The 23,381-nt window shown below is 43.5% G+C and overlaps 1 protein-coding gene and 1 long non-coding RNA gene across 14 annotated transcripts in view; one reads left to right on the top strand and one right to left on the bottom strand.

The window, feature by feature from the left end:
- Positions 1-23,381, top strand: part of BCAS3 (BCAS3 microtubule associated cell migration factor) — a 451,567-nt gene that overhangs the window by 172,450 nt on the left and 255,736 nt on the right. For 6 of the 12 annotated variants that reach the window (XM_083587574.1, XM_083587566.1, XM_083587570.1 and 3 more), the window contains 2 exons: positions 7,987-8,137; positions 20,918-20,962. In XM_083587574.1, the coding sequence (XP_083443700.1) occupies positions 7,987-8,137; positions 20,918-20,962 (196 nt within the window). The remainder of the gene's footprint in view (positions 1-7,986; positions 8,138-20,917; positions 20,963-23,381) is intronic. The other 6 variants (XM_083587575.1, XM_083587565.1, XM_083587567.1 and 3 more) reach the window with 1 other exon arrangement.
- LOC310750240 lies at positions 1,046-14,222 on the bottom strand. 2 transcript variants are annotated; one of them, XR_014542011.1, is made up of 4 exons: positions 14,025-14,041; positions 13,832-13,859; positions 13,472-13,731; positions 5,177-7,364 (listed from the first exon to the last, which is right to left on the bottom strand). It is a non-coding gene; the product is annotated as an uncharacterized lncRNA (long non-coding RNA). The 2 variants fall into 2 exon arrangements; XR_014542010.1 differs by having other exon boundaries at positions 1,046-7,364; positions 13,832-14,222.

Genomic DNA, 23,381 nt, shown 5'->3' with positions numbered 1-23,381 from the left:
CTTGCATGGACATTGCTGCTGTCGTAATGTGCACCAGCCCCATTTGCACACCTAGTCCAGCTCTTTGGAGCTGTTATCTATGTGCAAATTATACTGCAGAAAGGTCCCTTTTTGTTATCTCCTGCAAGAAGAGGAGGGCAATACACAGTGGAAGCTTTTGCTCTCCAGAATGCCAGCTCACAAATAGATAAACCAACACGTAGGTGGAGCTGTGTTTTAATTTGAGATGCATCCCTGCAAATTATTCCTGTAGCAGGTTGCTGGACCTCGACAGATATATGGCATTTGAGTTTGAGCAAACTGGGTGCATTTGCAAAGGGGAATAAAGGGAGGAGGAGATGGGCAGAAGTATATTTTTAGAATGTTCCTATTTGTAGTTGCTCAGAGTCCTTTTTCTTTTTCTGTTTGTATTCGGGGCCAGGAGGTGAAATAGATAGATAATGTATGTGTTTGATCCATCGAGCATATCCAAGATCATCATTTGATGTATACTGTCCAAAATATCATTATCTCAATCATTCCTTGATCATTTAAACCATTCACTGCATGCACAGAAACATAACAATTGAAGTGTATGTTTCACGGACAAGGCATGTTAAGCCACCTTTGCAGTTGGATCTTTGAAATTCAGTCTATTTTATTTTATTGTAATGTATTTTATTTTATTTTATTTAAGTGCCATCAGGAAACCATTCCAGGTATCTGTATCTTGCCTTCTTTTAGATACAGCAACTTCACAAATAGTGGAATTAACCCTTCATTGCAAAGGGTAGCAGACCTTCTCTTGACAAAATGTGACTAATTAAACCACAACATGTGGACGTATTCTTTATGAACCAAGAATGAAAAAGGAGCTAATTAAAAATCTGTTCTATGCTTTCAGGGTAGTATAGTAGGGAAATGAATATAATAGCTTCAGTGCTATTCTAAAATATACACACACAAACCTTTTAAAAAAAAGTTCTGTGTATGTTTTTATTATATTGTAATTCGCTTCAGGATGCCTCATGGGAAGTAATTCATAAATAAAGCTAATAATAATAATATTTTTTTTTTAGTTTATTTCCTTTTTCAAACAATGCATGAAATTAAATAAGCATCGGTTCAAACTCCTTTTGTCATTCACCGGATTAGAAATTCACAATAGCTTAGAAGAATGCTGTTTCATTTTGCCCCCCACCCCAACTCTTTTTTTAATTCATTCTCAGACCTCTCATAGCAAAACTCTTCCCAGTTTGTCATGAGCTGCAATTCAGGAATCCTGGGGCGTTAAATAGGAAAACCAACATTAAAAGTGGGGGCAGGGGGAGGAAATCCAAGGTAATGGTTATGTGCCGTATTAAATGACCGAAAAAGAGAGAGGGGGTAAAGGAAGCCTTGAGTGTCTTTAGGAAGATGAGGCCTTCTCTAAGAACCCCCCTCCTTTGCCTTCTTTTTCCTATCTTCAATCCATCTGAAGCACCATTATAGCTTCTCAGACTGCTTCCTGTGAGGAACCCTTTTCTCCCGCCTTGTTATTCTTCCTTGGAAAAAAAAGGGGGGGCAGTTGCACTTCAGCTCTGAGTTTTGGACGCTTCTGCCGTGGGACTTGGATAATATCTCTCCCAAGCGCAAGCTGCTGTTTAGGAACCTAATTCAAACACAGCTCCCTTTTAAGTATCCCCCCTCCCTCCCTCCTCTCCTTTCCTCCCCCTCCTCCTCAAGAGAAAAGCCACCATTTCACAGTATTGGCCGGACGCAGAAAAACAAGTTAATGATCTAAACCTTTTAATTCAGGGAAGCTTTTCTATGTTTGAGTGCTTTTCAGGCTCTTGTAAACAGGCGAGGCCCCTGCTTTCTTCTGCTTTCCCTTGCACACCCCCCCCCCCAATCTGACCATGAAATGTGGCATTTATTCTGTGTCATCCCCCCCGAAAAGAAAAAGAATGAGAGGGTGAAAGATTATTGACTGAAGAGTGATACACAATTGAGAAAAATGATGTCAAAGTTAGGCGTACAACTTACTTTTCCTAGGATGCCTTCCGGATTAGATTTTCTTTAAACCTATTGTACGGTGGCTAATGATTTAGGTGCCCAGTACAATATTAGTAGTAGTAGTAGTAGCCTTAGAAGTGAGAGAGAACTGTAGTTTAGTTGATAGTCTGTTTTCAAAAGCAATGTTCTTCTTAAAAAGAGCACTCGGACTTCATAATACAAAATCATAGTGTTGGAGGACTTCAGGTTGCAATGTGAGGTTACACTGATTTGGGAGTGAGTCTCACTGGGACTTGCTTCTGAGTCAGCATGCATAGGGTTGGGCAGTAAAATTGCATAAAGTTACTCCTATCTTTCCACTGATGCTAGCTGAATTCTGGTTTTTTATTTCTATTGGCAAAGAACTTGAACCTCCCTCCAATACAGTATAGATTATGGGTTTGATCGAGCCAAAATTAATTTATTAAGCGCCATTGGTTTCCATTCAAGAGATTTAAGCATCTTTTAATCCTCCCATTGAAATCAACAGGATATATTAATTAGGGATGGAGGATAAATTTGATCTCATCTAATTTTAATGAGGAATTACCTAATTTTCACTTTCCGAAGCAATATGTGAACTGAAACACAGCTGTCCTTCAAAATTTGCACTTCTCTGAATTTTACGATGCAGTTCTCCTGTGAATGGCATGTATAAAAATGCATATGTTGGTGAAAGTTTCATACAAACATGCATTACGTCTGGGGAAATTGCTTTCAAAAATGTGTATATTGGTCAGGACTGCATGCAAAAATGTGTTCTCTAGCAGAAGTTTGCATGAAAACGCTGACAAATTTTCAAGAGGGTTTAAAAACAATCACAAATGGTGTGGAAATGGGGAGAGCTGAATTTAAGGTTGGACAAATGAGAAATTAATGGCTGTAAGTTGCTTGGGCAAGATATAGTAAAGTGCCCTGAGATCTATAAGGTGGTATACAAATTTATAAAAAATAATAATAACAACAAATTTAATAAATTAATAAGAGAAACAGAATGACAGATTAATTCATCCTTGGGTTCAAAGTGCTTAATTTTGGCTGGATCCAGTTGTATTTAATTTGTTTGCTTTAGCCTGAGCCCACAATATATGCTCACGTTATTAGATGGTCTCTACTTCTAATGTAATGTTAGAGGGTGGTGGTCAGGGCAATATTTTAACACAGGTTTGGGAACACAGTCAGACTACAAACAATATAACCTTATCACTAGAGACCAATACGTTGGTGTGTTATGCAGGAGACAACCAATGATATCTCTAATATCTGCATATGGGGAGCATTGTGGTAAGTCCTCAACTGAGTGACAGATGCATATTCAAAATTTGCCGACATGCAAAAGCAAATCCTCAGGGCAGCCCCCAAAGGAACATCTGCTTTGAGGCACATTGCTGCAAAGTTTCCCTTTTACTTCTTTCTGTGTGTGGAGATTGGGAGTAGCAGCTAATAATTCTGTACACTATGTGCAGTGTAGTGCAGCACATCAGTCCCAAAGGAAGCAGCATTTTGGGGATCACAACATTCTAAGAAGGAAGACCAGTCGATTGAGCTGGCCTGTCCATGTAGGCAACCTTAACTTGCTAAATAATTATCTCTGACTGTCCTCCAGAGTCTGCTAGACATTTATAAATAAGAATGAAATAACATTATAGAAATAACACCATTATCATTATCATCAACATCAAAATCATTATACCACAGTGAGGCTCTTTAAAGAGATTTAAAAGAAACCACACTTTGCTCCAAAACTGACTGTCTGACAGTGCAATGCTATGCATGTTGACTCAGAAGTAGGTCCCATTGAGTTCAATGTGGCTCACAGCCGGGTGATAGATAGATAGGACTACAGCCTAAATTTTCCAAAGAGAAAACACAGAAACATAGAAAAGAGAAAAGGAGAAACGTAAAATGGTGGGAGGAAATGATTATATTAGAACATTCAGTTCTCCCGAAAACAGACTATGCGGGCAATTGTGCCCGTCTGTTTAGAATGAACCCGAAAGTAATGGTTGGTAATACTTTTTATTGACACAAATGAGTTTCAAGCGTCTGAATAGGAGGAAGTGAGCGGCCCAAATCTCAGCTGGCAAAGCATTCAGAACGCAAGGCGCAACCCGGGAAAAAGCAGGCAATTGAGACGGAGAAGTGGAAATCTGTGGTTTGAAAAGGAAGAATGAAGCCAAGGAAGGGAGCAATTGAGGAGGACAATAATATGAAATCAAAGAGGAAAGATAAGAAGGAGCAAGAGGGAGCAAATGCACTTAAGTTAATAATAAAATCATGGATAGGATTGTAGAGCGACGAGGCCTTGATGCAAAGGGTGAATCAGAGGTCGGTCAAGTGCGATGGGGGCACACTGGGAGATATACAGGGGGCGAGCTAGAGATATGGGTTGGAGAAGGAAATAAGGAAGAAGAAGAAAAGGAGAAGGAGGAGGAGGAAGGCTTTGACGCAACTACATACAGCACATTAAAGAGGGTGGAGACCTTTTGCCGGCTTCGAACCAAGCAGAGGAGGAGGAAAGGCAAAGTCATCAGGAGCTAATCTACAGATTAAACATACACGCAAGAGGTTTTTTTAGTATAATTTTGCATTTCCCTCCCAACAAAAGTACAGTACCTAAGAAGGCCAGGAGTCTCAGATGAGTGCAAAATAGCAACTGACTTCATGTTCTTCTTGGTATCAAAACTGCTCATATCGATTACACTGCCGTCGGTTTAATTGAGAAACGCTTGTTACTGTCCCAGCCCTTTCCTCTCTCTCTCTCTCTCTTTTTTTTAAAAAACCCTTTGCCCTGTATTTTGAAAGATTACGAGTCTTTAAAAGAGCAGTTTGTTTTGAGATTTAATTTGAAGTTTTTGTTTCACAACAGCAAATTCTTCTCTCTCTCTTTTTGTTCCAGTTAGATTCACAGGATAGAGTTCCTTACTATCTGCATTGTGATTGCTCAAATCCTTCTCCTTGTTACCGCTTTCAAAAAGAACTTGATTGTGGGTGGGTGTTGGGGGAATCTTCTTCAGTTTTCTACTTTTTTTCATTTGATCCTGTTCTTTCCTTTTAATCAATGAATTTGCAATTCAGAAATTCAGTTTCAAACATTTGTTTATTAAACCAATGTTAGTCATACTCAAAATATATGTATTGAAATCTATATGCACTAATTTCAGCAGGTCTACTCTGAGTATTACTTAGTTGGATAGGGTCCCCGGGAGCCTTTTAAATGTACATTATTTTAGCACTGTTTTGTTTCCAATGTATGTGGAAAAAACTACAGTTCTACACAAGATCAGTATACAGCTTTATGTTATTACATTTTTTGTTTCCAAGTTAAGCAGTAGGGGAGGGTGTAAATAATTATTGCAAACAAGATGAGTGTACACCTTTATTTTCAGGGGGGAGGTGCAGTTTGCAAAATTCTAAAATAAACAAATCATCCGTGATTTAGCATTTTGATTTACTCAAGCATGTGGCTGTTTGCCAGATTTCACATTTCTGTCAAAGTTTCCACACAATCTCTTGATGATTCAAATGCATTAAAATTCAGCACATTTATATATGTATATTGAGAGGCAAATTCACAATTGCTTTATTTTTAAAAATGAAGATAACTGCAGAAACGGAATGGAATAGAATTATGAGAAAAAAGCCTGTGAAACAGAAACAGGCAGAAGTTGGTACATTTCTTGTTAAGCATGCTGGAATCCTATTTATTTAAATGGGATGATTAATTCAGCACAGCCTGGTGCTCAGTTACTTTTTGCTCTCTCCCCTCTCTCCCTTTGTACCTAATAAACAATTATTGGAAAACCTTTTTGTTGTTGGTTACAGCATATGTAGGCACACCAATGCCCCAGTGCTTCACGCTTTTGTTTGGACAGACACTGCTAATGCCTAAAGAAAAGGAAAAAAAGCTGCCCTTGGCTTTTGGGTGAAAGTAAATGTGCTCTGTGGGTTTTATGTTTCTGAGTTAAACTTCCTTGGAGTTCAGCTCTGAAATGCACACACTGAGCTTGTAGGTCGCAGCCATGCAGAGTCCCTTCTGTTTTTGTGGCAGTGGGTCTCTATGGCACCCGGAAACACTGAGGCTTACGGATGGTAGTGCACATCCCTGCAACCACTGCTAGGAATAGATCCCAAATCACAGAAAAGATTGCATTAAAAAACAACACCACCACCTAATGCAGGAACCTTTGGGGTGGAAGAGGCATCTGTCTCTGTTTATCTAATTCCCATACTAAAGAAAGTCTTTCCTACTCCAAACTCTTCAGGTAACAGCTACAGACAGTGTAGTCCCAGTCGCTGCGGTGAACTAGGGACAAAGCTGTCAACGTTCAGATTTGAAAATAAGGGATCTGCAGCCTCGAAAATAAGGGATCCGCAGCCTCACCTGTCCCGGGGACAGTCTACGGGGTATCTAACATTCCGGGATAGCAGCGGGAAGCAGCGGGAAACGGCACTGGAATAAGGGAATCTCCCACCAAAAAAAGGGACGGTTGAGACTTATGACTAGGGAGCCTTCAACATCCAAGAACTTTGAGAGTCTTTGGCTTTACTGGCAGAGAATTAAAGGGCCAGGGGTGTAATAAGCCTTAGGTACAACCCTGGGAGACCAGGGTTCAAATCCCCACCTGGCCATGTAGCTCACTGGGTAGTCACTATCTCTGAGCCAAAGTTGGCTCCCTGGGACGTTGTGAGGATAATAACAGAGAGGGGGAAGAACCATGTATTCCTTGGAGGAAAGGGAGGCTGTGCCTATAAATGTAATAATACATAAATAAAGATGCGTGTGCCCCCCCCCTCAGAAGGATCCTCACTCTTTCTGAGGCAAAGACGAGGCCTTTTTGTTCATGGTGCCTTCTCACTGTAACCAGCCCTTTACCCCTCTGTTGGGCTCTCTCCCTGATTTGTTTTAAGGAAACGGCCAAATACACGGCTCCCCTACCCTTTAGCTTTTAATAGTATTTTCTCTGTATTACTGCAGTGGGTTTGTTAACAGGTCTTATGGCTTAATCACATCCGCAGTGATGTTTCTGTCAGCCACCTCAAGGCTTCCTGCAGTTGAAAGGTGAAACATATGTATTTAAAATAAATAAAAGACAAATCTACCATGTTCAGTTTGGCCTGGGCAAGTATCTGCATTAGCTATGTGAGAGGAAAGCTTCTCCTATACAGGAATCTCTCGTGCTGGATTGGGCCCAGCATATACACATGTACATCTTGACTTTGCTGTGTGTGGGGGACGGATGGACTTTTTTTAAAAAAATGTCACCATATTTTCTTCATGTTGGTGTTAATTCTATTTCTGCTTCCTGGGTGGTACATCCGCCTTAATCCCCACAAGGAGAGCTGTTGATCTGAAAACATATAGATGCGGAGATTAGCCGGGCAGAGAATAGGGCTGGGGAATAAATTCAGTTCTTGTGCATCTACCTAATACGCGCTTCTCAAAAGAATACTCAAGCTTAAAACAGCTACGGCTTTGAAATTCGCACTTGCAGCGCAGCTTCCCAATCGAATAATGGTGTACGGAAATTCATGCTATTTGGGGGGAGAACTGCTTGCAAAACTGTTTGCCAAAATCTCATACGGAAATGTGTAGCTTAGGGGAAATTCATTTATTTCATAAAGTTTTATATACCGCTTGATGGTTTTTAAAAAAATAAACAAACCTCAAAGTGGAAATGTGTACTACAAAAGCTGACAAATTTTCGTGTGAGGGCTTTTGGTAAATAAATAAATCACAAACTGTTACAGAAATCCAGCACACTGAATTTAAGATTGGAAAAAATGAGAAATGGAAAGAAACCTACTTTAACCAATTCATCCATCGCTGGAGGGGGTTGGGGGTACTGTTAACTTAATAATAAAAATGCTTAATCTTGGAAAGGTGGGATTGAAATGTTTAAAATAAATTAATAATGCTGCTTCCCGCACCACCTCCAATTATTTCTCTCTCTCTCTCTCTCTCCTGTTAAGGTAAATTGAATAGTCAAGACACTTACAACAATTTCACCAACAATAACCCTGGGAACCCTCGCCTTTCTCCACTTCCCAGCCTGACTGTGGTAGTTCCTCTTGCTCAAATCAAGCAGCCCATGACTTTAGGAACCATCACCAAACGTACAGGGTAAGTAAAGTGCTTTAAAATAGCAATTCCTTAATGCATTAAAAAAATTTTTTTCTTTGCATATAGTATTTTTCGGGGGGGGGTGAGTTTTGCTTAGCAGCAATACCTCTGTTCTGTATTTAAAGGTTGCAGTCCTGTGCACAGTTTCTTGCAAATAAGTCCCTTTGATCACAGTAGGACTTGATTCTGAGTAAATGAGTAAATTGCCCTGCACATTCACTCTGGTTTGTGCCGCATGTAGAATAAGGGAGCAACTCCAGGGCATCTGTAAATATTTGTCCAAAATTCCCAAACTCGTTTCTTTTTTCTTATTTTGTACTTCGATGGCTCATTTTCTCCAAATCATCTGAGGGATTTGCTTTCTGCTTGACATCAGAGGTAATTAGTAACTTAAACAGAGGATTTCCCGGCCCCTGCTAAGCTATCAACAGCGCTGTTTTGGTTTTGTTTCGGTTTTTTAAAAAAATATTATTCACATCTTACTCTATTTCATTTTAGTTTATTTTTATTATTTTCACCCCCTGGCCTCCCGGTTCATAACGTGATATATGTTATAGTTAAAAAAGAAGTTTGGGAGACGTTCAGAGTAAAGTTCCTGCAATTGCTGTACTTCAATCCAGGCTCAAAGTCAGTGTACTCAGCCAAACACAGTGAAAGCGAGCAGAAATATTGAGCTTTTATAGAGCTTACCTTAGGAAGAAAGAGGGAGGGAGAGGAAGAACTGAGCAGGGAACATAGGCATGTGTTTTGATGGCAGAACAAAGTACTGCCAAACATTTGCCCTCCTTAAGAGTTTGCGTCTCTCTCCCACCCGCAGAGAAGCAGGAGTATTTGTTTTATCCATCTACTCTGGCCTTCCTCACCTTGGTGCTCTCCAGATGGGTTTGGACTGATGGGAGTTGTAGTCCAAACCCATCTGGAGGGCACCAGATGGGGGAAGGTTTTATCTGATCTGATACATTTTCAAGCACTCTTCCATCTTAAACTTTTCAAGCTCAATGAATAGTGTTCTGGGGTGATGTCCAAGGTTAGTCCTACACAGAGGAGACTCATTGAGCCATATCAAGCTAAATCCTACTCAGGGTAGACTCATTGAAGTTAATGGAGCTATGTTAGTCATTTCAATTCATTTTGGTGGGCAGCATCCAACTAAGATTTACTGAAAGGGAGTCCCATTGAAATTGATGGACCTAAGTTAGTGCTGTGCTAAAAGAATGGACTGGCTCAATGTACATCAAATGTGAGGGTGCCACATTAAAAAAAATTCCAAAAAATGTGCAGGAAGAACACTAGAACAGCTGGGGATCAGTTAGGGATAGTAGTTTTGTCCTTCATGTGATAGGGTGTTGGTTTTGTTTTTTTTAAAAAATATTACATAGGATGGAAAGCAATAAAAAATGTCACCCTGCACGTATGGAAGTGGTACATTAGATAGCCAGTGTGGTATAGTGGTTAGAGTTTCGGACAAGGACCTAGTACACCACCTTGAGCTCCTTGGAGGAAGGTGGGAAAGAAATGTAACAAACAAAAAAACCAAAAAAACTATTTCACTCTACCACTTATTTATAAAAACATTTGTATACCGCTATTCGTTTTAAAAACATAAGTGGTTTACAGCCTATACTCACACACACACAGAGTAAAAACCGCATAAAATTTTAAGGTCAGAGAACATCAACTGTTACAGAAAGTTTTTTTTTCTTAATTGCCTGCGTTAGCTTAGTAGCATAGAAAAGTTTTCAGCAGACATTTAAAGGTTAAAACAGAAAGTGCCTGCTGAATCTCTGTCGGTAGAACATTTCACAGGACTGGTCCACTGACATTAAAAGCTCATTTTTGTATCACTGTCAGATGAGCCTCTCCAACTTGGGGAATGACCAGCTGCTCACCTGGTGATGGGGCTGGGATACAAGGGTTCAAGCAGTCCCTAAGGTACCTTGAACCTAACTTATTCAAGGCATTGTAAATCAATACAAGGAACTTGAACCTGGCTTGCTAGCAGATGAGCAGCCAGTGCAGATGTTTTAATAATGGTGCCACACCTTGCCAGCCATGTGCCCCTATCAACAATTTGCCTGCTGTGTTCTGCACCAGTTAGAGCTTCCAAAGCAGGCCCAAGGGCAGCCCTGCATAGAGCATGTTGCAGGAATCCAGGCTTAGGGTTACTAATGCATTGACTTCAGTGGTCAGGCTATCCCTGTTCAGGAACAGACATAGCTGATGAACCAGACAGACCTGGTAAAAGGGACTCCTAGCCACAGGGGACACTTGGGCTCCTAGAGACAGACATGTCTCGCCAGAGTGGTGCATGCTCTGGTTATCTCCCGTTTGGACTACTGCAATGCGCTCTGCATGGGGCTACCTTTGAAGATGAGTCAGAAACGACAACTAATCTAGAATGCAGCTGCCGGACCGGTGACTGGGAGTGGCCACCAGAACCATATAACACCAATCCTAAAGGATTAGCTTCCAGTATGTTTCCAAGCACAATTCAGAGTGTTGGTGCTGACATTTAAAGCCCTAAACGGCCTTGGCCCTGTCTAACTGAAGGAGCGTCTCCACCCCCAGCATTCAGCCTTCTGGTGGTTCCCTCACTGTGAGAAATGAAGTTACAGGAAACCAGGAAGAGGGCCTTCTTGGCAGTGGCGCCCCATGGAATGCACACCCCGTCCCTGTCAGATGTCAAGGAAAGAAACAGCTATCCGACTTTTAGAAGACATCTGAAGGCAGCCTGCTATAGGGAAGTTTTTAATGTTCGAGGTTTTGCTGTGGGTTTATAATTTGTTGGAAGCCGCCCAGAGTGGCTGAGGCAACTCAGTCAGATGGGTGAGGTAACAACAAAAACAACAGCTCTCAAGCTGTACACCTTTTCCTTCAGAAGGAGTGCAACCCCATCCAGAATGGGCAACTTGCCTCTTTCAGGCTTGCACTACTGAATGTGTAGACCAAGCCAGTGTAAGAAACCCATAAAAAAAGTGAAGTGGCTGAGTTAAGCCAGAGGACACCCAGTAATCATTTTCTTACTCCAGGGCACATCTCCTGTCCTACTGGAGCAAGGAAAACCCATGTAGTGCCATTCAGTTGCTGTTGGACTCCAACTCCCATCAGCCCCAGTCAGTGGTCATGGATGATGGGAATTGCAGTCCAACAGGATCTGCAGACTACCTTGTTGGTTACCCCCATTTTAGATAACCCATTTCCTTTAACCTGTGCATGGATACGGATCCTTGGGTAGGGTTCTAGAGAGGATTTTGTCCGGGCTGCATTACTCTGCCATTCCTTCCCTTTAGTAGCTTCTCCAAGGGGGGAAAGCAAGGGGGGATTGGGGGGGGGGGCTTTCCTCTCTGCATGTCTCACAATGTCTGGTGTTTGCTCCTGATGCTGCGGGGCTGAAATGCCCTCTTGTTTCTCCAGGCTGCAACTCTTACATTTGATCATGGTTGATTTAGCCCTCTTGCCGTTTGAGATAGGCTAGTTAAATACTGAGCGGCTTACTCCATAATCTTTCGAAGATCTTTCAGCATTTCCAATGCTTGAATTGCTAACCTTCAACATCCCTGAGACTAAAAGAAACATCCGGGATGGTTTTTGAGCCTCCTCTTATCCTCTGATGGTACATCAAAGCAGACGCTGATCCAGCAGGTCCTCTGTGAGCACGGAGACTCTGATACACACATGAACGTTCCTTTGCCTATAAAAGGGAGCCCCTCTGAATGTGGAGCTTTGGGTATATGTCTTGGTTGTGACTCCTGGAGGACCTGCTCCTTGCCTTGCAGGCCTTTTTCTAGCTGGCCTGGAAAGGCAGGGCCCTGGCTGACTCCAGCTACAATTTATTTTTGGCTCTACTGAAAAATTCAGCTGGGGTGTTGTTTGGGGCAGGGGTTGTTGCTGTTAGTTTTTTAATTTTAGATCTTGTGATTTATGTGGAAATGGTTCAGTTTGGTTGTGTATTTTTTTAAATGTTTATGGCTACTTTTGTTGTAGTTATGTATTTGTTTCATGTTGTAAGCCGCCTCAAGCATGGTTTGAACTGTGGAAAGGCAGCATACAAATAAAATCTGTGTATGTATCACCCGTGTATGTATCAAAGCCCTGCAGGGGTTTTTTCGCCTTGTGTCTCGAGTGAAGGTTGCATATTCATTTTGACGGAGGGATAGAGCAAATACAATTCAGAAGAGTGGAGAGGCTGTAACTCGGTGCTGGCACCTCCAAGTAGGGCTGGGGAGACCCCTTTCTGAAATCCTGGGGAGCTGCTTTCATACAGTACAGTGGTACCTCTGACTGCGAACGGGATCCATTCCGGAGGCCCGTTCGCAACATGAAAAGCCCACAACCTTAAGCGCCGGATCTGCGCAGGTGTGCAGCTTGATTTGGCGGTTCTGCGCATGCGCAAAGCGTGATTTAGCACTACTGCGCATGTGCAAGCAGCGAAACCCAGAAGTAATCCTTTTCGGTACTTCTAGGTTGCCACGGGACGCAACCTGAAAAAACGTAACATGAAGCAAACGTAACATGAGGTATGACTGTATAGGCAATACTGAGCTAGATGGGTTTGACTTCTTCATGTACCCCCATGAGAGGTCTGGAAGGGGGCAACACAAAAGCATGGCTTTTCAGTGGTGGCCCCCACCTTGCGGAATGTTGTCCCCAAGGAGGCACTCCTGGCACCGACTATCTTTTCTCTCTCTTTTTGGCCTGGGATTTTGGCCCTTAATTGGAAGTTGTAGCATTGTGGTCTATTTTATTGGAGTCGGATCAGTAAGTCCTGGTCTGTTTTGTCTGTGGTTTTAGAATAGAGAAAAAAAATGGATGTTCTTAATTGGTTTTAATGTAAATCGCTTTGCGTCACTCTGTGGCAGCTTCCTGTGTAATAGAGTAGAAGGAACTCTAAGGGCCTCTGTGGACTCCAGAAGGCAAGGGCAGAGTGTGAAAGCAGCACACAGACTGTTGGACGGGGGACCCAGGTTCACATCTTTTAGTCCAGGAAGCTCACTAAATGGCCCTGGGAGTATCACTGCCTCCCAGTTCAGCACCTTTCTAGGGCTGTTATATGAGTAAATAAGTACAGCATACTGAAATTATGCTTATAAATTAGAAGAAAGGGATTGCCCCAGTCCCAGGAGCGCCTTACACAGATCTACATCAACTGCTCCATGGAAGGGAATCCGCTTTGAATGCAGAAGGCATCAAGTTCATTCCCTGGTGGGGCTGGGGATGTCTCCTGCCTAAAACCCTGGAGAGCTGCTGCCTGTCAGTGTAGACAGTATTGAGCTGGATGCACCCAAGGGTCTGACTCAGAATATGGCAGCTACATATGGTTGTTACTTAACTCACCTTGTGCTTCTGTCTGTGTTTAAGGGAGGACCGTAGCTCAGTGGTAGAGTGTCTGCTTTGCATGCAGAAGGTTCCAGGTTCAATCCCCAATGGCATCTTCAGGCAGGGCTGAGATTATCCTCTGTCTGTAATTCTGCAGAGCCACTGCCAGTCAGTGTAGAGCTGGATAAAGCAACTCAGTATAAGGCAACTTCCTGTGCTCCTGTGTCCCATTGAAATCAATAGGACTTAAAATTGCTTATTCTTGGCTAGAACACGTGCTATAGATAGATTAGTTAGATAGATATAGATATATTTAACATTTACAAACAATTATGAAACTCTCCCCCTCCAAAAAAAGAAGAAAAAAAGTTGGCTCACCGTCCTCTCCTGGCAAAACAGCAGGAAACTGAAACCGAAGAACAGCCACAGACAGAAATAATTTAAAGCCCATTCAGATTCCAAACCAATTCCATTTCTTGTGCATCCAAAATTTAGCGGGGACACACACACACACACACACACACACACACACACTGTTGGATAGAAATAGGGGGGCTCTGCAGTTGCTTACGCAAGGCTGGAGGTTTGCAGAGATGTTCCTAGTGGATTGGGCCCACCATCTGAATGCAAGTGTTGGGGGTGTGTGTGGACGGGAAGCCCCTTTTGTGGAGGAGAGAATGAAGCGGAACGCCGATGTTCCCTGAAGCTTGGCAAGGCCTAAAATGGCCAAATTGAGACAGCAGCCTTAACTTAAACCTCCAGGGGGCAAAGCGTGTGTTTAACATATTTAACATCTGCCCTCCTATTTCTCGGAGCACGGAGCGACACGAGGCTGTAATAGGAAGACAGGGCAGGGACCATCTGCCTGGCTCTGAGAAGTGTAGGGCGAGTGTATTACCACAAATGGCAGAAGACAGATGTATTTACACCTACGTGGGCAACACCTTTAAGCGCCGCTCCGAGGGAACAAGGCCCTCCCCCTTTCTCTCCCTCTCTCTCGTTCTGGCAGCAGCTGCCTAACCTTGGCGATTGTGCTTTAGTCAGGAGGAGAAGTGCCTGGAACCCACCGGATTTTGCAACTGTCTCCTGTGCAATGAGGGAGGGGGAAGAAGATTGGCATTTCCCTCTCCCTTCAATTCGTCTTCAAAGTCTCAGATCTGTCACTAGGCTACCCAGGCAGTGCTAGATTTTTAAAAAGCAATTCTGGGCCAATACCAGATAATTCTGGAATGGCAATCATTTTTACCCAAGGTTATTTGATATATTACACACACACACACACCCCAACATCCTCCTATTTTTGAAATAGTTCACAATGATTTTCTTTCCTATAACCTCATAGATCAGGTAGTATGGTGGCTTAGTGTCCTATTTTACAGAGGACTCTTAACTATCTTAAGGGTGGCATGGGCTGTACAGTGGTACGTCTGGTTGTGAACGGGATCCGTTCTGGAGCCCCATTCGCAACCTGAGCAGAAAGCAGCGTGCACAGGTCGTGATTTCGCCGCTTCTGCGGATGTGCGCGACGTCATTTTGAGCATCTGCACATGCGCAAGTGGCGAAACCTGGAAGTAACCCTTTCCAGTACTTCCGAGTCGCCGCGGGACGCAACCTGAAAATGCTCAACCTGAAGCAAACGCAACACGAGGTATGACTGTATAGTTTAAGTCCATTTTAAAGATAAGGACATTGTAACTAGGAGAAGCCTACGCCTTCCCTTCTATGGTGAGAGGAGCTGCGTAATCTCTTAGGGATATGAATTAGCATGTGCAATTTTTATGTAAATCTATGCCCTCTTTTGTTTTTTGGCAATGCATACAGTAAGTGGCCTCTCCATCAACAAAGTAGCTTGTTTTGGGGAGGACCTATATTATTGACCTATATTAGCTATGTCCTTTGATTGCAGTGGATCTAGTCTAGAGTATGACTCATGTTGGATACAGTTCTGTGTGCATGATTCCCTCTGCCTGCATGTGGAGGGGTCAGCCGGGGCCTCAGTCAAATCTGAGTCATTGTGCGTGCACCACAATACTCCACAATAGACCTGCACATTAGGGGGACATAGGAGACCCAGACTTTCCATATCACTTTTCAATGCCTTCTCTCACTTCCATACGGCCCTCAAGACCTTTAGGGCAGCCCTCAGCAACATTTGACACCTCCCCAGCCCTCACACTGCCTTCCCAAAGCCAGGTAAGTGAGGTGCTAGGCTTTGGGGCTTGAGGCTCCGACAGGGTCCTAGAGTCCTCCCACCTCCCTCCCAAAGCCTACTTCGCACTTTCCCAGCTTTGGGAAGGAGGTGGGAGGGCTCTAGGACCCTGCCAGAGCTCCATGCTTCCTTCCCCAAGCCCTGCACCTTGCTTAGCCAACTTTGGGAAGGCAGCGTGAGGTCGGGGGGGGGGGGGGGAGGCCCTCAAATTTTGGTCTTGCTTTCCCCCACCACGTGACAAAACAGAGTATGGCCTGTGGCTTCTGTGCCAAAGCACTATTGCAGCTTTCTTGGTATGAAAAGTTGAGCCACCCTAATTTAGGTAATACTATTAAATAGTGGGCTTTTTAAAAAAAAACAATGGCCCACTTACCATCCTTTGAAAGCCCCTTCTGTTTATAAAAGTGGTCTGCCTGCCAGATGACGATGGGAGATGAGGTGGTCAAGAAACAACCCAAGCCTGATGCCCCTCCAGAGCTCAGAATTTTTGGATCCCAGCCCTGGGAAGTGAATAGATGCACAGCTTTACAGATCTAACCTTTGCCCAGTTTAGCAAAAGTTTAGCTAGCAAGAAACTCCCTTCAGCATGGTGGAGCTCAGTCAGTTGCGTTTGTTTTTGCAGTTCGGGAAGAAGAATGTAGATAACACATTTTTTTGATGTGGGATCTAGCTGAGATGTTATCATCTTTTAACGTTTCCCATCTCGTGTACGATTTGTTCATAAAATCACTGATATCCGTTTGATCTCTTTTGAACTCTGGAGACTTTAATCCTTTCCAGGACCTATTAGTGGTTCAGACTTCTTTTTTTCTCTCCCTCCCCCCCTTTTCCCCCCTTTTGGTAAGAGGAGCAATACCAGCTGAATAGGAAATAACAAAAGAAAACCAAAACCAAACTCTTAAAGGACGACAAAAATCTGAATTAAATCCCTAGATTTCAAACACACAAAACAAAACCAGAAGGCAACACATTTATGGAAATTAAATTCGCAAGTCATAATGTTTTGGAAGAGTGGGTTAGATCTGTGGGTTCAGATTTGTACCGTAGTTTATTCCTGGGGCTCTGGTTGGGTAGTGGTACGATATCAAATTTAGAAATACCCAATTCACTTTCCTTAACCCCCAGAATGTAAAACAGTGAACTGAGGGGTGGATATGAAAAAATAGTTGGGGAACATAATCACTTGACAAAATGCTTTCCAGCAACCCCTTATCCTTGATGTGATTCTGAGGAATGGAGCCTTATGTTGCCTCTTCCAAGGAGAAAATTACTAAGGAGGGGACAATAGCTTCATGGCAGCTGCATGTTCTTAGTCAAAGAACAGACTATCTTGGGATGTGGTGGACTCTCCTTCAGTGAAGGTTGGCTGGCCACTTGTCTCTAGCTGTGATTCCTGCATTGAAGGGGACGGAGGTAACCCTCCTAGCTCTACAATCCTGTGATTCTGTGATGCATTGTAGAGAGATGATTTTAAAAGCAAATATACCCAGTTCCGTAGGGTTAAATAACAAACCACAGCTGTTGTTGATATTGATATTGATTATGATGATGGTGGTGGTGATGTTGGTAATATAGGTATATACCACCCTTCCTCCCAAAGGAGCCCAAGGGCACTGAACACACAAACCATAAAACTTATTTTTTAAAATTCAATTTAGATGCAGGCTTGTTGGAAGAGAAAGGTCTTCGGCAGATTCCAAAAGTCCAGAGATAGTGCCTGTCTAATATTTAATGGGAGGGAATGTGCTGTGCTACCCATAGATTAATCAGCAGCAAATCATAATGGATGCTTCTACCACGTTACGGGTCCTACTTTTCACAGCTTGTAACCCAAACGATGAACAATAGCAGAAGTGAGAGAGAAGGGTTCCAACTAAAATGAAGGCGCTGCTTTTGTTTTTTAATCAATTGATCTAACCTACTCGTCAACTAAAGTAGCCTTTCCCAACCTGGTCCTCAGCAGAGGTTTTGGACTCCCATCAGTCTCAACCAGCATTGCTGACGGTCAAAGAAATTTGGAGTCTAAAACATCCAGAGGGCACCAGATTGGGGAAGGCTGAGCTAAAGGCTGCTACCATCATCATCATCATCATCATTATTATTATTATTAGTGGTTGTAGTAGCAGTATTCTTTAACCCATATATTTTGTTTTGTTTTATTGTCTTTACAGTTTCAAAAAACATTTACATAAATCCATTTTTTAGAAAACCCAAGGGATTCTCCTGGGGTGAATATAGCAATCATCTGTTTTGCGCATGCAGTGAACCTAGTAGCTGTTGGACAGGCCCGATGGTTTCTTTGGCTTGACATTGCTGTGTTCTTGTCACCCAACTCAGCCATCTGGTGCTGTCGATTCGAGGATGGTTTCTCTTGTAAATTTTGTACATTGTCCTTTTTTATTAATGCACACAGAGCCATTCTGCGTTGGAAGCTGCTCAGAAAACATGCTCAGATCCTTGTCAGACGGGTGATCCCAGACATCAGTTTTGATAGCGGGACTCTTTCTGGCCATATTCCGGTCAACCTTTTGCAAACATTTGGCTTTCCCTCTCACTTTTCTTCTGCCTCTGAAAGATGAAGTGGGGGGGGGGGGGAACGACATAAATCAGCCCATTCCCACACCTTTGCAGATGTCGGGCAAGAAGCTCTTTTTTGAAAGAGAAAAGAATCACAGAGCTCCTGTATCTTGATTTTCCACTCAACAGTGTTGTGCTTCACTCCACATTTAATGGGTTGTCCATGTGTCCTACTTTAAAGAGACAGCCCTTCATTTCAAAGGCTATCCTAGGCAGTCCTGTAATGGAAAGCCTAATCTGTTGCAAGGGCTGCCCACTTGATAAAGAAGTGATGGGCGGGGGCTATCCTTGAAGTTGCCCATCGGAACTTCCTCACTCTGCCTAACGGAAGGGCCGGCCCTGAGAGCAGAAGTCTTGAAGGTGCCCCTATCATCAGTTAACACCTGTCCACCATGTCTGTCTGTCTCTCTCTTTCTCTCTCTCTCTCTCTCTCTCTCTCTCTCTCTCTCTCTCTCTCCACACACACACACACACACACACACACACTCTAAATAAATAAATAAATAAATAAATAAATAAATAAATAAATATTAAAATACAGAAAAAGAGGGGAAATACAACTAAAGAACCAGTGCAATGTACAAGGCACATCATTACTTCAAAGGGAAAAAAAGTTCCAGAGCCTGTGTTACATACATTAAAGTTGCCAAATGTCCTTAATGACTGTTGTTGTGTGTTTTTGCAAGTTGTCACCAAATACAGTGAGATGTATTAGTTTTCTGTTTAAATTATAGTTATTTCTAAATATAGGCAACCCCTCATTCACGCCGGGGTGGCATCCCGGGTCATTGCGTGCTTGCGTGAAATTGCGTGAAAACAAACCCATTGAAAAAGCCTGCAAACACCCAGTTCCACCCCTGCCCTGCCCTTTTAGTGACGTTCCAGTGACAACTTTATGATGTGTCCTGGTCACTTGTGGGTTCGGCGCTGTGCACCTGAATTCAAAAACCAGTAGATGATTTGGTAGCAGATTCTTTTTTGTTTACTGCATGAAAATCATAAATGGCAGGTGTCTCAGATATGGGGATATTGTTCACTACTATGTGGGTGACAATGCATTAGAAGCATGTTGTAGGTCTACTCCTGTGTAAATTCTATAATGAACAAAGTGGATTTCAACCCCATGTTCTTGAAAGTTATACCTTGCCCAAGCATCTTTGATGCACATGCATAGGGGTTAGCTTGTTTCGGCCACAAAACCATTTGAGGGGGGGTTGAATTTAGGCCTCCGTGGTACTACTAAGTCACAACTTCTCTCATTTACAGCTTTCCATATTTTGTTTTTCATTTGATCCCTGAGGTTTCGTTGCCTTCAATACTTTGTACAGTGGTACCTCAGGTTACAGATGCTTCAGGTTACAGACTCTGCTAACCCAGAAATAGTACCTCAGATTAAGAACTTTGCTTCAGGATGAGAACAGAAATTGCACGTCAGCAGCGGGAGGCCCCATTAGCTAAAGTGGTACCTCAGGCTAAGAACAGTTTCAGGTTAAGAACGGACCTCCAGAACGAATTAAGTTCTTAACCCAAGGTACCACTGTATTTTGTTTTGTTTTATTAAACTCCAGAATTGTTTCTGTTGATATTTAGCCACATTCCTAACCCCTGTCAGGGCCCGCATAAGCGGAGACACAAATTTCCCTTTTCCTAGTGGATGAACTGGCCCTGCTGCTAGCACAAGTTTTAGGAACATGTGAAGCTGCCTTATACCACGTCAAAACCTTGGTCCAAGCAGCTCACTGTTGCCTACCCTGAATGACAGAGACTCTCCAGGATTTCAGACAGGTGACATTCCCAGCCAAACCTGGAGATGCCAGGGATTGAACATAGCATCTTCTACGTGCAAAGCATGTGCTCTACTAAGCCATATCCCTTCCAGACATCCAGTCTGGTTCTTGCAATTAGTCAGTGTTGCAGAGGGAAACATTTTGCATGTGCACCTTGTGTGCATACCTCTGCAGTGTATATATGCCCCCTTTATGTTTCTGTTGGCTTTCCATAGATGTTGATGGAAAACTGATGTGCATGCGCACCTTGGATTCTGAGCATGTGAATATGTGAAGCTCTCCCTTCCGATAGGACCAAGATTGGGAAGCTGTGATCCTCCCAATATTGCAGCACTCTTAGCTTCCATCAGCCTCGCCCAGCATGGCCAGTGGCCAGGGTGATGGGAGCTGGAGCCCAGGAACATGTGAAGAGCTGCAGGTTGCCTACCTATGGCCTAGAAGATGAAGGGACAGCTCTTGCATGGTCCTCGAGGTTAGCATTAAAAATACAAAATGATTTGCTGGATCAGACAAGGTCCGTCTTGTATGGAAGAGCATTTAGTCATGTATTCACCCACCTGCAATCTGACGTGGTACAGTCCAGAACACACTGGTTTACTGCTTCCGTGAGGACTAGTCCCTGGTGATGTCAGGACTACACGTTACGGAGCAGGAAGGGGAGATCTCAGCATGGGGCTGCTATTTTCAGTAACATCCCCATGTTTCTTGCATTGGGGTTTTCAGCCCCCTCTTTCGGGTGGGAATTACTTTTTTTCATTTAGAAAACGGGTGACCATTAAAAAAAGAAAACCTTTCTTTCTTTCTTTTTGAAATGGCATGATTTTGAGTGTTGCTTGTTGACGATGACCTCTGCCATCTAATTTCTGTGCATTTCTCCCCCTTTCCACGAAGACCCTACCTGTTTGGAGCAGGATGTTTTTCCATAAAAGCTCCGTGGTGAGTTCAGTTCAATCCCAGCATGCCTTCTAATTAATTTGCTGTACTCACTGGAAAGTACCATACATTGCTTTTCTCCTCCTCCTCCTCCTCCTCCTCCTCCTCCTGCATGAGCTTATTATTCCGTACATGAAAGTGATATGTGATTAAGGGGCAGAACTAAATGTGATGCCCAACATGAGTTGCTGCTGTTAACAGCTGCCCCCGGTCGAATTTCCCTTTCCCCTCCCAGTACTGGCAAACAGAATGTCTTGTTACCCTGTTGTTCGTTTCCCCACGCCACCTGGTGCCAGCTCCAATCATGAGGGGACTCCAGGCATAGTATACTCTGGGAAGGTCTCTTCTTATGCCAGTCCCTCCCCTTGGGTGGGCTCATCCAGGGGCACCACTGGCACCTCAGTGATCAGTGCTGACCAACCATTTACACTTCCCACAATGCCCCAGTGACACTACACTGGGGACATGGTTGCAAGTTAAAATAGCAACCACCTGGTGCTGAATATATGGGATTATTATTTTTTAAGTGGGGGTGACTAAGGCTGGCACCGGCAGCAGGCCCTGCTGGGGCACTGGGGGGATGGTAGTTGCCTGAGAATCCCTTCTGGTCACATTTGGTCTGGCTTCTCCCCACCCCTCACCATGACAGCCAACGATATGTGGCCCAAGTTGGGTCAATCCCCATTGTAACAATGTCATACCACCTGTTTCTGTATCTCTGTGTTACTGGGAGAAGTGGGGGGACTCGACCCGGGGTTCTCGACTTTTGACAGCAACCACATGTTCGCACTCATGTTTGGCTCCACCCTTGTAATTGTCAAGCCAACATCCTCTGTTACCCTCTACATCAAGTTGTGGGCAGGACTATGGCCTTGCAGACATTGTTGGACTCCAGTTCCCATGGCCAATGGTCAAGGATGACGGGAGCTGTAGTCCAACAGCATCATCTAGAGCAGCGGTTCTCAACCTGTGGGTCCCCAGATGTTGTTGGACTACAACTCCCATCATCCCTGAGCTCTGACCTTGCTATATAGGGGTGATGGGAGTTGTAGTTCAACAACACCTGGGGACCCACAGGTTGAGAAAGGCTGGTCTAGAGGGTCACAGGGTTCTCCACCCCTGCTCTACGTAGATGTGTCTGCAGTGGGGATTTTGTGCATTCGTGGCCAGCCTGTTTGTGCTCAGATAGCTTTCCTAAGACTTGAAGACAGCACGCTTGAACCCTCATTGCCCATGGTACTCATGCTTATTTCCCCCACTTTCTGCTCCGGTGAACTTTGGCTGGGCCAAACCCAGAGGAGATATTCTAATGGCCTGAATTCAGCAGAGGCTATCCCAGGCCTTTTCCATTTTTTCCATTTTCTTAATGTAGCAACAACAGTAGCTGTCTTATACCAAGTCAGACCACTGGTTTACCTAGCTCAGTACTGTCTACATTGATTGGCAGTGGCTCTCCAGGGTTTCAGGCAGGGAACATTCCCAGAATCTGGGGACTTCTTCATGCAAAGCAGATGTTCTGTACCACTGAGCTATAGGCTTCTACAGCATTCATTATATGCTACAGCAAAAAGCAGTTTTCCAACCCCAGTTGTTTTTAGAAGAAATACTCTTGACCGTCTGCAGTTCAGCACTGCAAAACTCCCTTAAATTTCAGCACCAACCCATGGAGGAATAAGTGGAGTTTGCTCCTGCTGCCCTGGTTAGTTTACTCAGGAATAAGCACCATTTTGCTATAGAATAGAATAATGCATTTGTGTTGGACCCAACTATGTTTTACTCCGAGACAAGCCACTTAAATTGATAGGCCTAAGTTAGTTGTGTTCATTAATTTCAGTGGGCCTACTCTGAGTAAGACCAGCACTGGAGTAAAAACAAAAACATGGGCGTCTGTAACCAGTCCGTCAGCCCCAACTATAAAATGTCTTTAAAAGTATTAGACTGTTTGCTTCTCTCTCTGTTGTCTGCTACTCTGGGTGTGGTTGTTTATCCCAGGCTGCAGGGCCCTAGACTTTGGCTAAGAAGTCCACCCCTGCCTTACTTAAAGCACCAAAAAAGTGTATGAACTGGGCCACTCTCCCCACATCAGCTCCATGTTGTCTTTCAGAAAAGCCCCCCCCCCACAGTTAGCTCTTTCTCCTTACTTCATTTCCTTAAGAAGAAATAAAAGAATAACAGTTGAAGAGTGGATTCTCTGTCAAATACCCTTCAGTGGTTCGCAGTGGGGGGAATAAGTAGATGTCCATAGCGTCCGTCAGAATAATTGCCGTTCCTTGTCAACCCAGGATGGTGCTGGCCTGAGCCAAGATTAAAAGCTCTAGATTAAAGTGAGGAATATATAGAATGTAATAGAATAGACCTTAAATCATTGTATTTGCACTCACAAGAGTCTCTTGTGGTCTGTTTGATGCCGCGGTTGTAGCGC

This window comes from Podarcis filfolensis (assembly GCF_964270895.1).
Source record: "Podarcis filfolensis genome assembly, chromosome: 15".
Taxonomy (NCBI): Eukaryota; Metazoa; Chordata; class Lepidosauria; order Squamata; family Lacertidae; genus Podarcis; species Podarcis filfolensis.
Note: the sequence above shows the minus strand (reverse complement) of the source record. Positions and strands in the feature narration are given on the sequence as shown.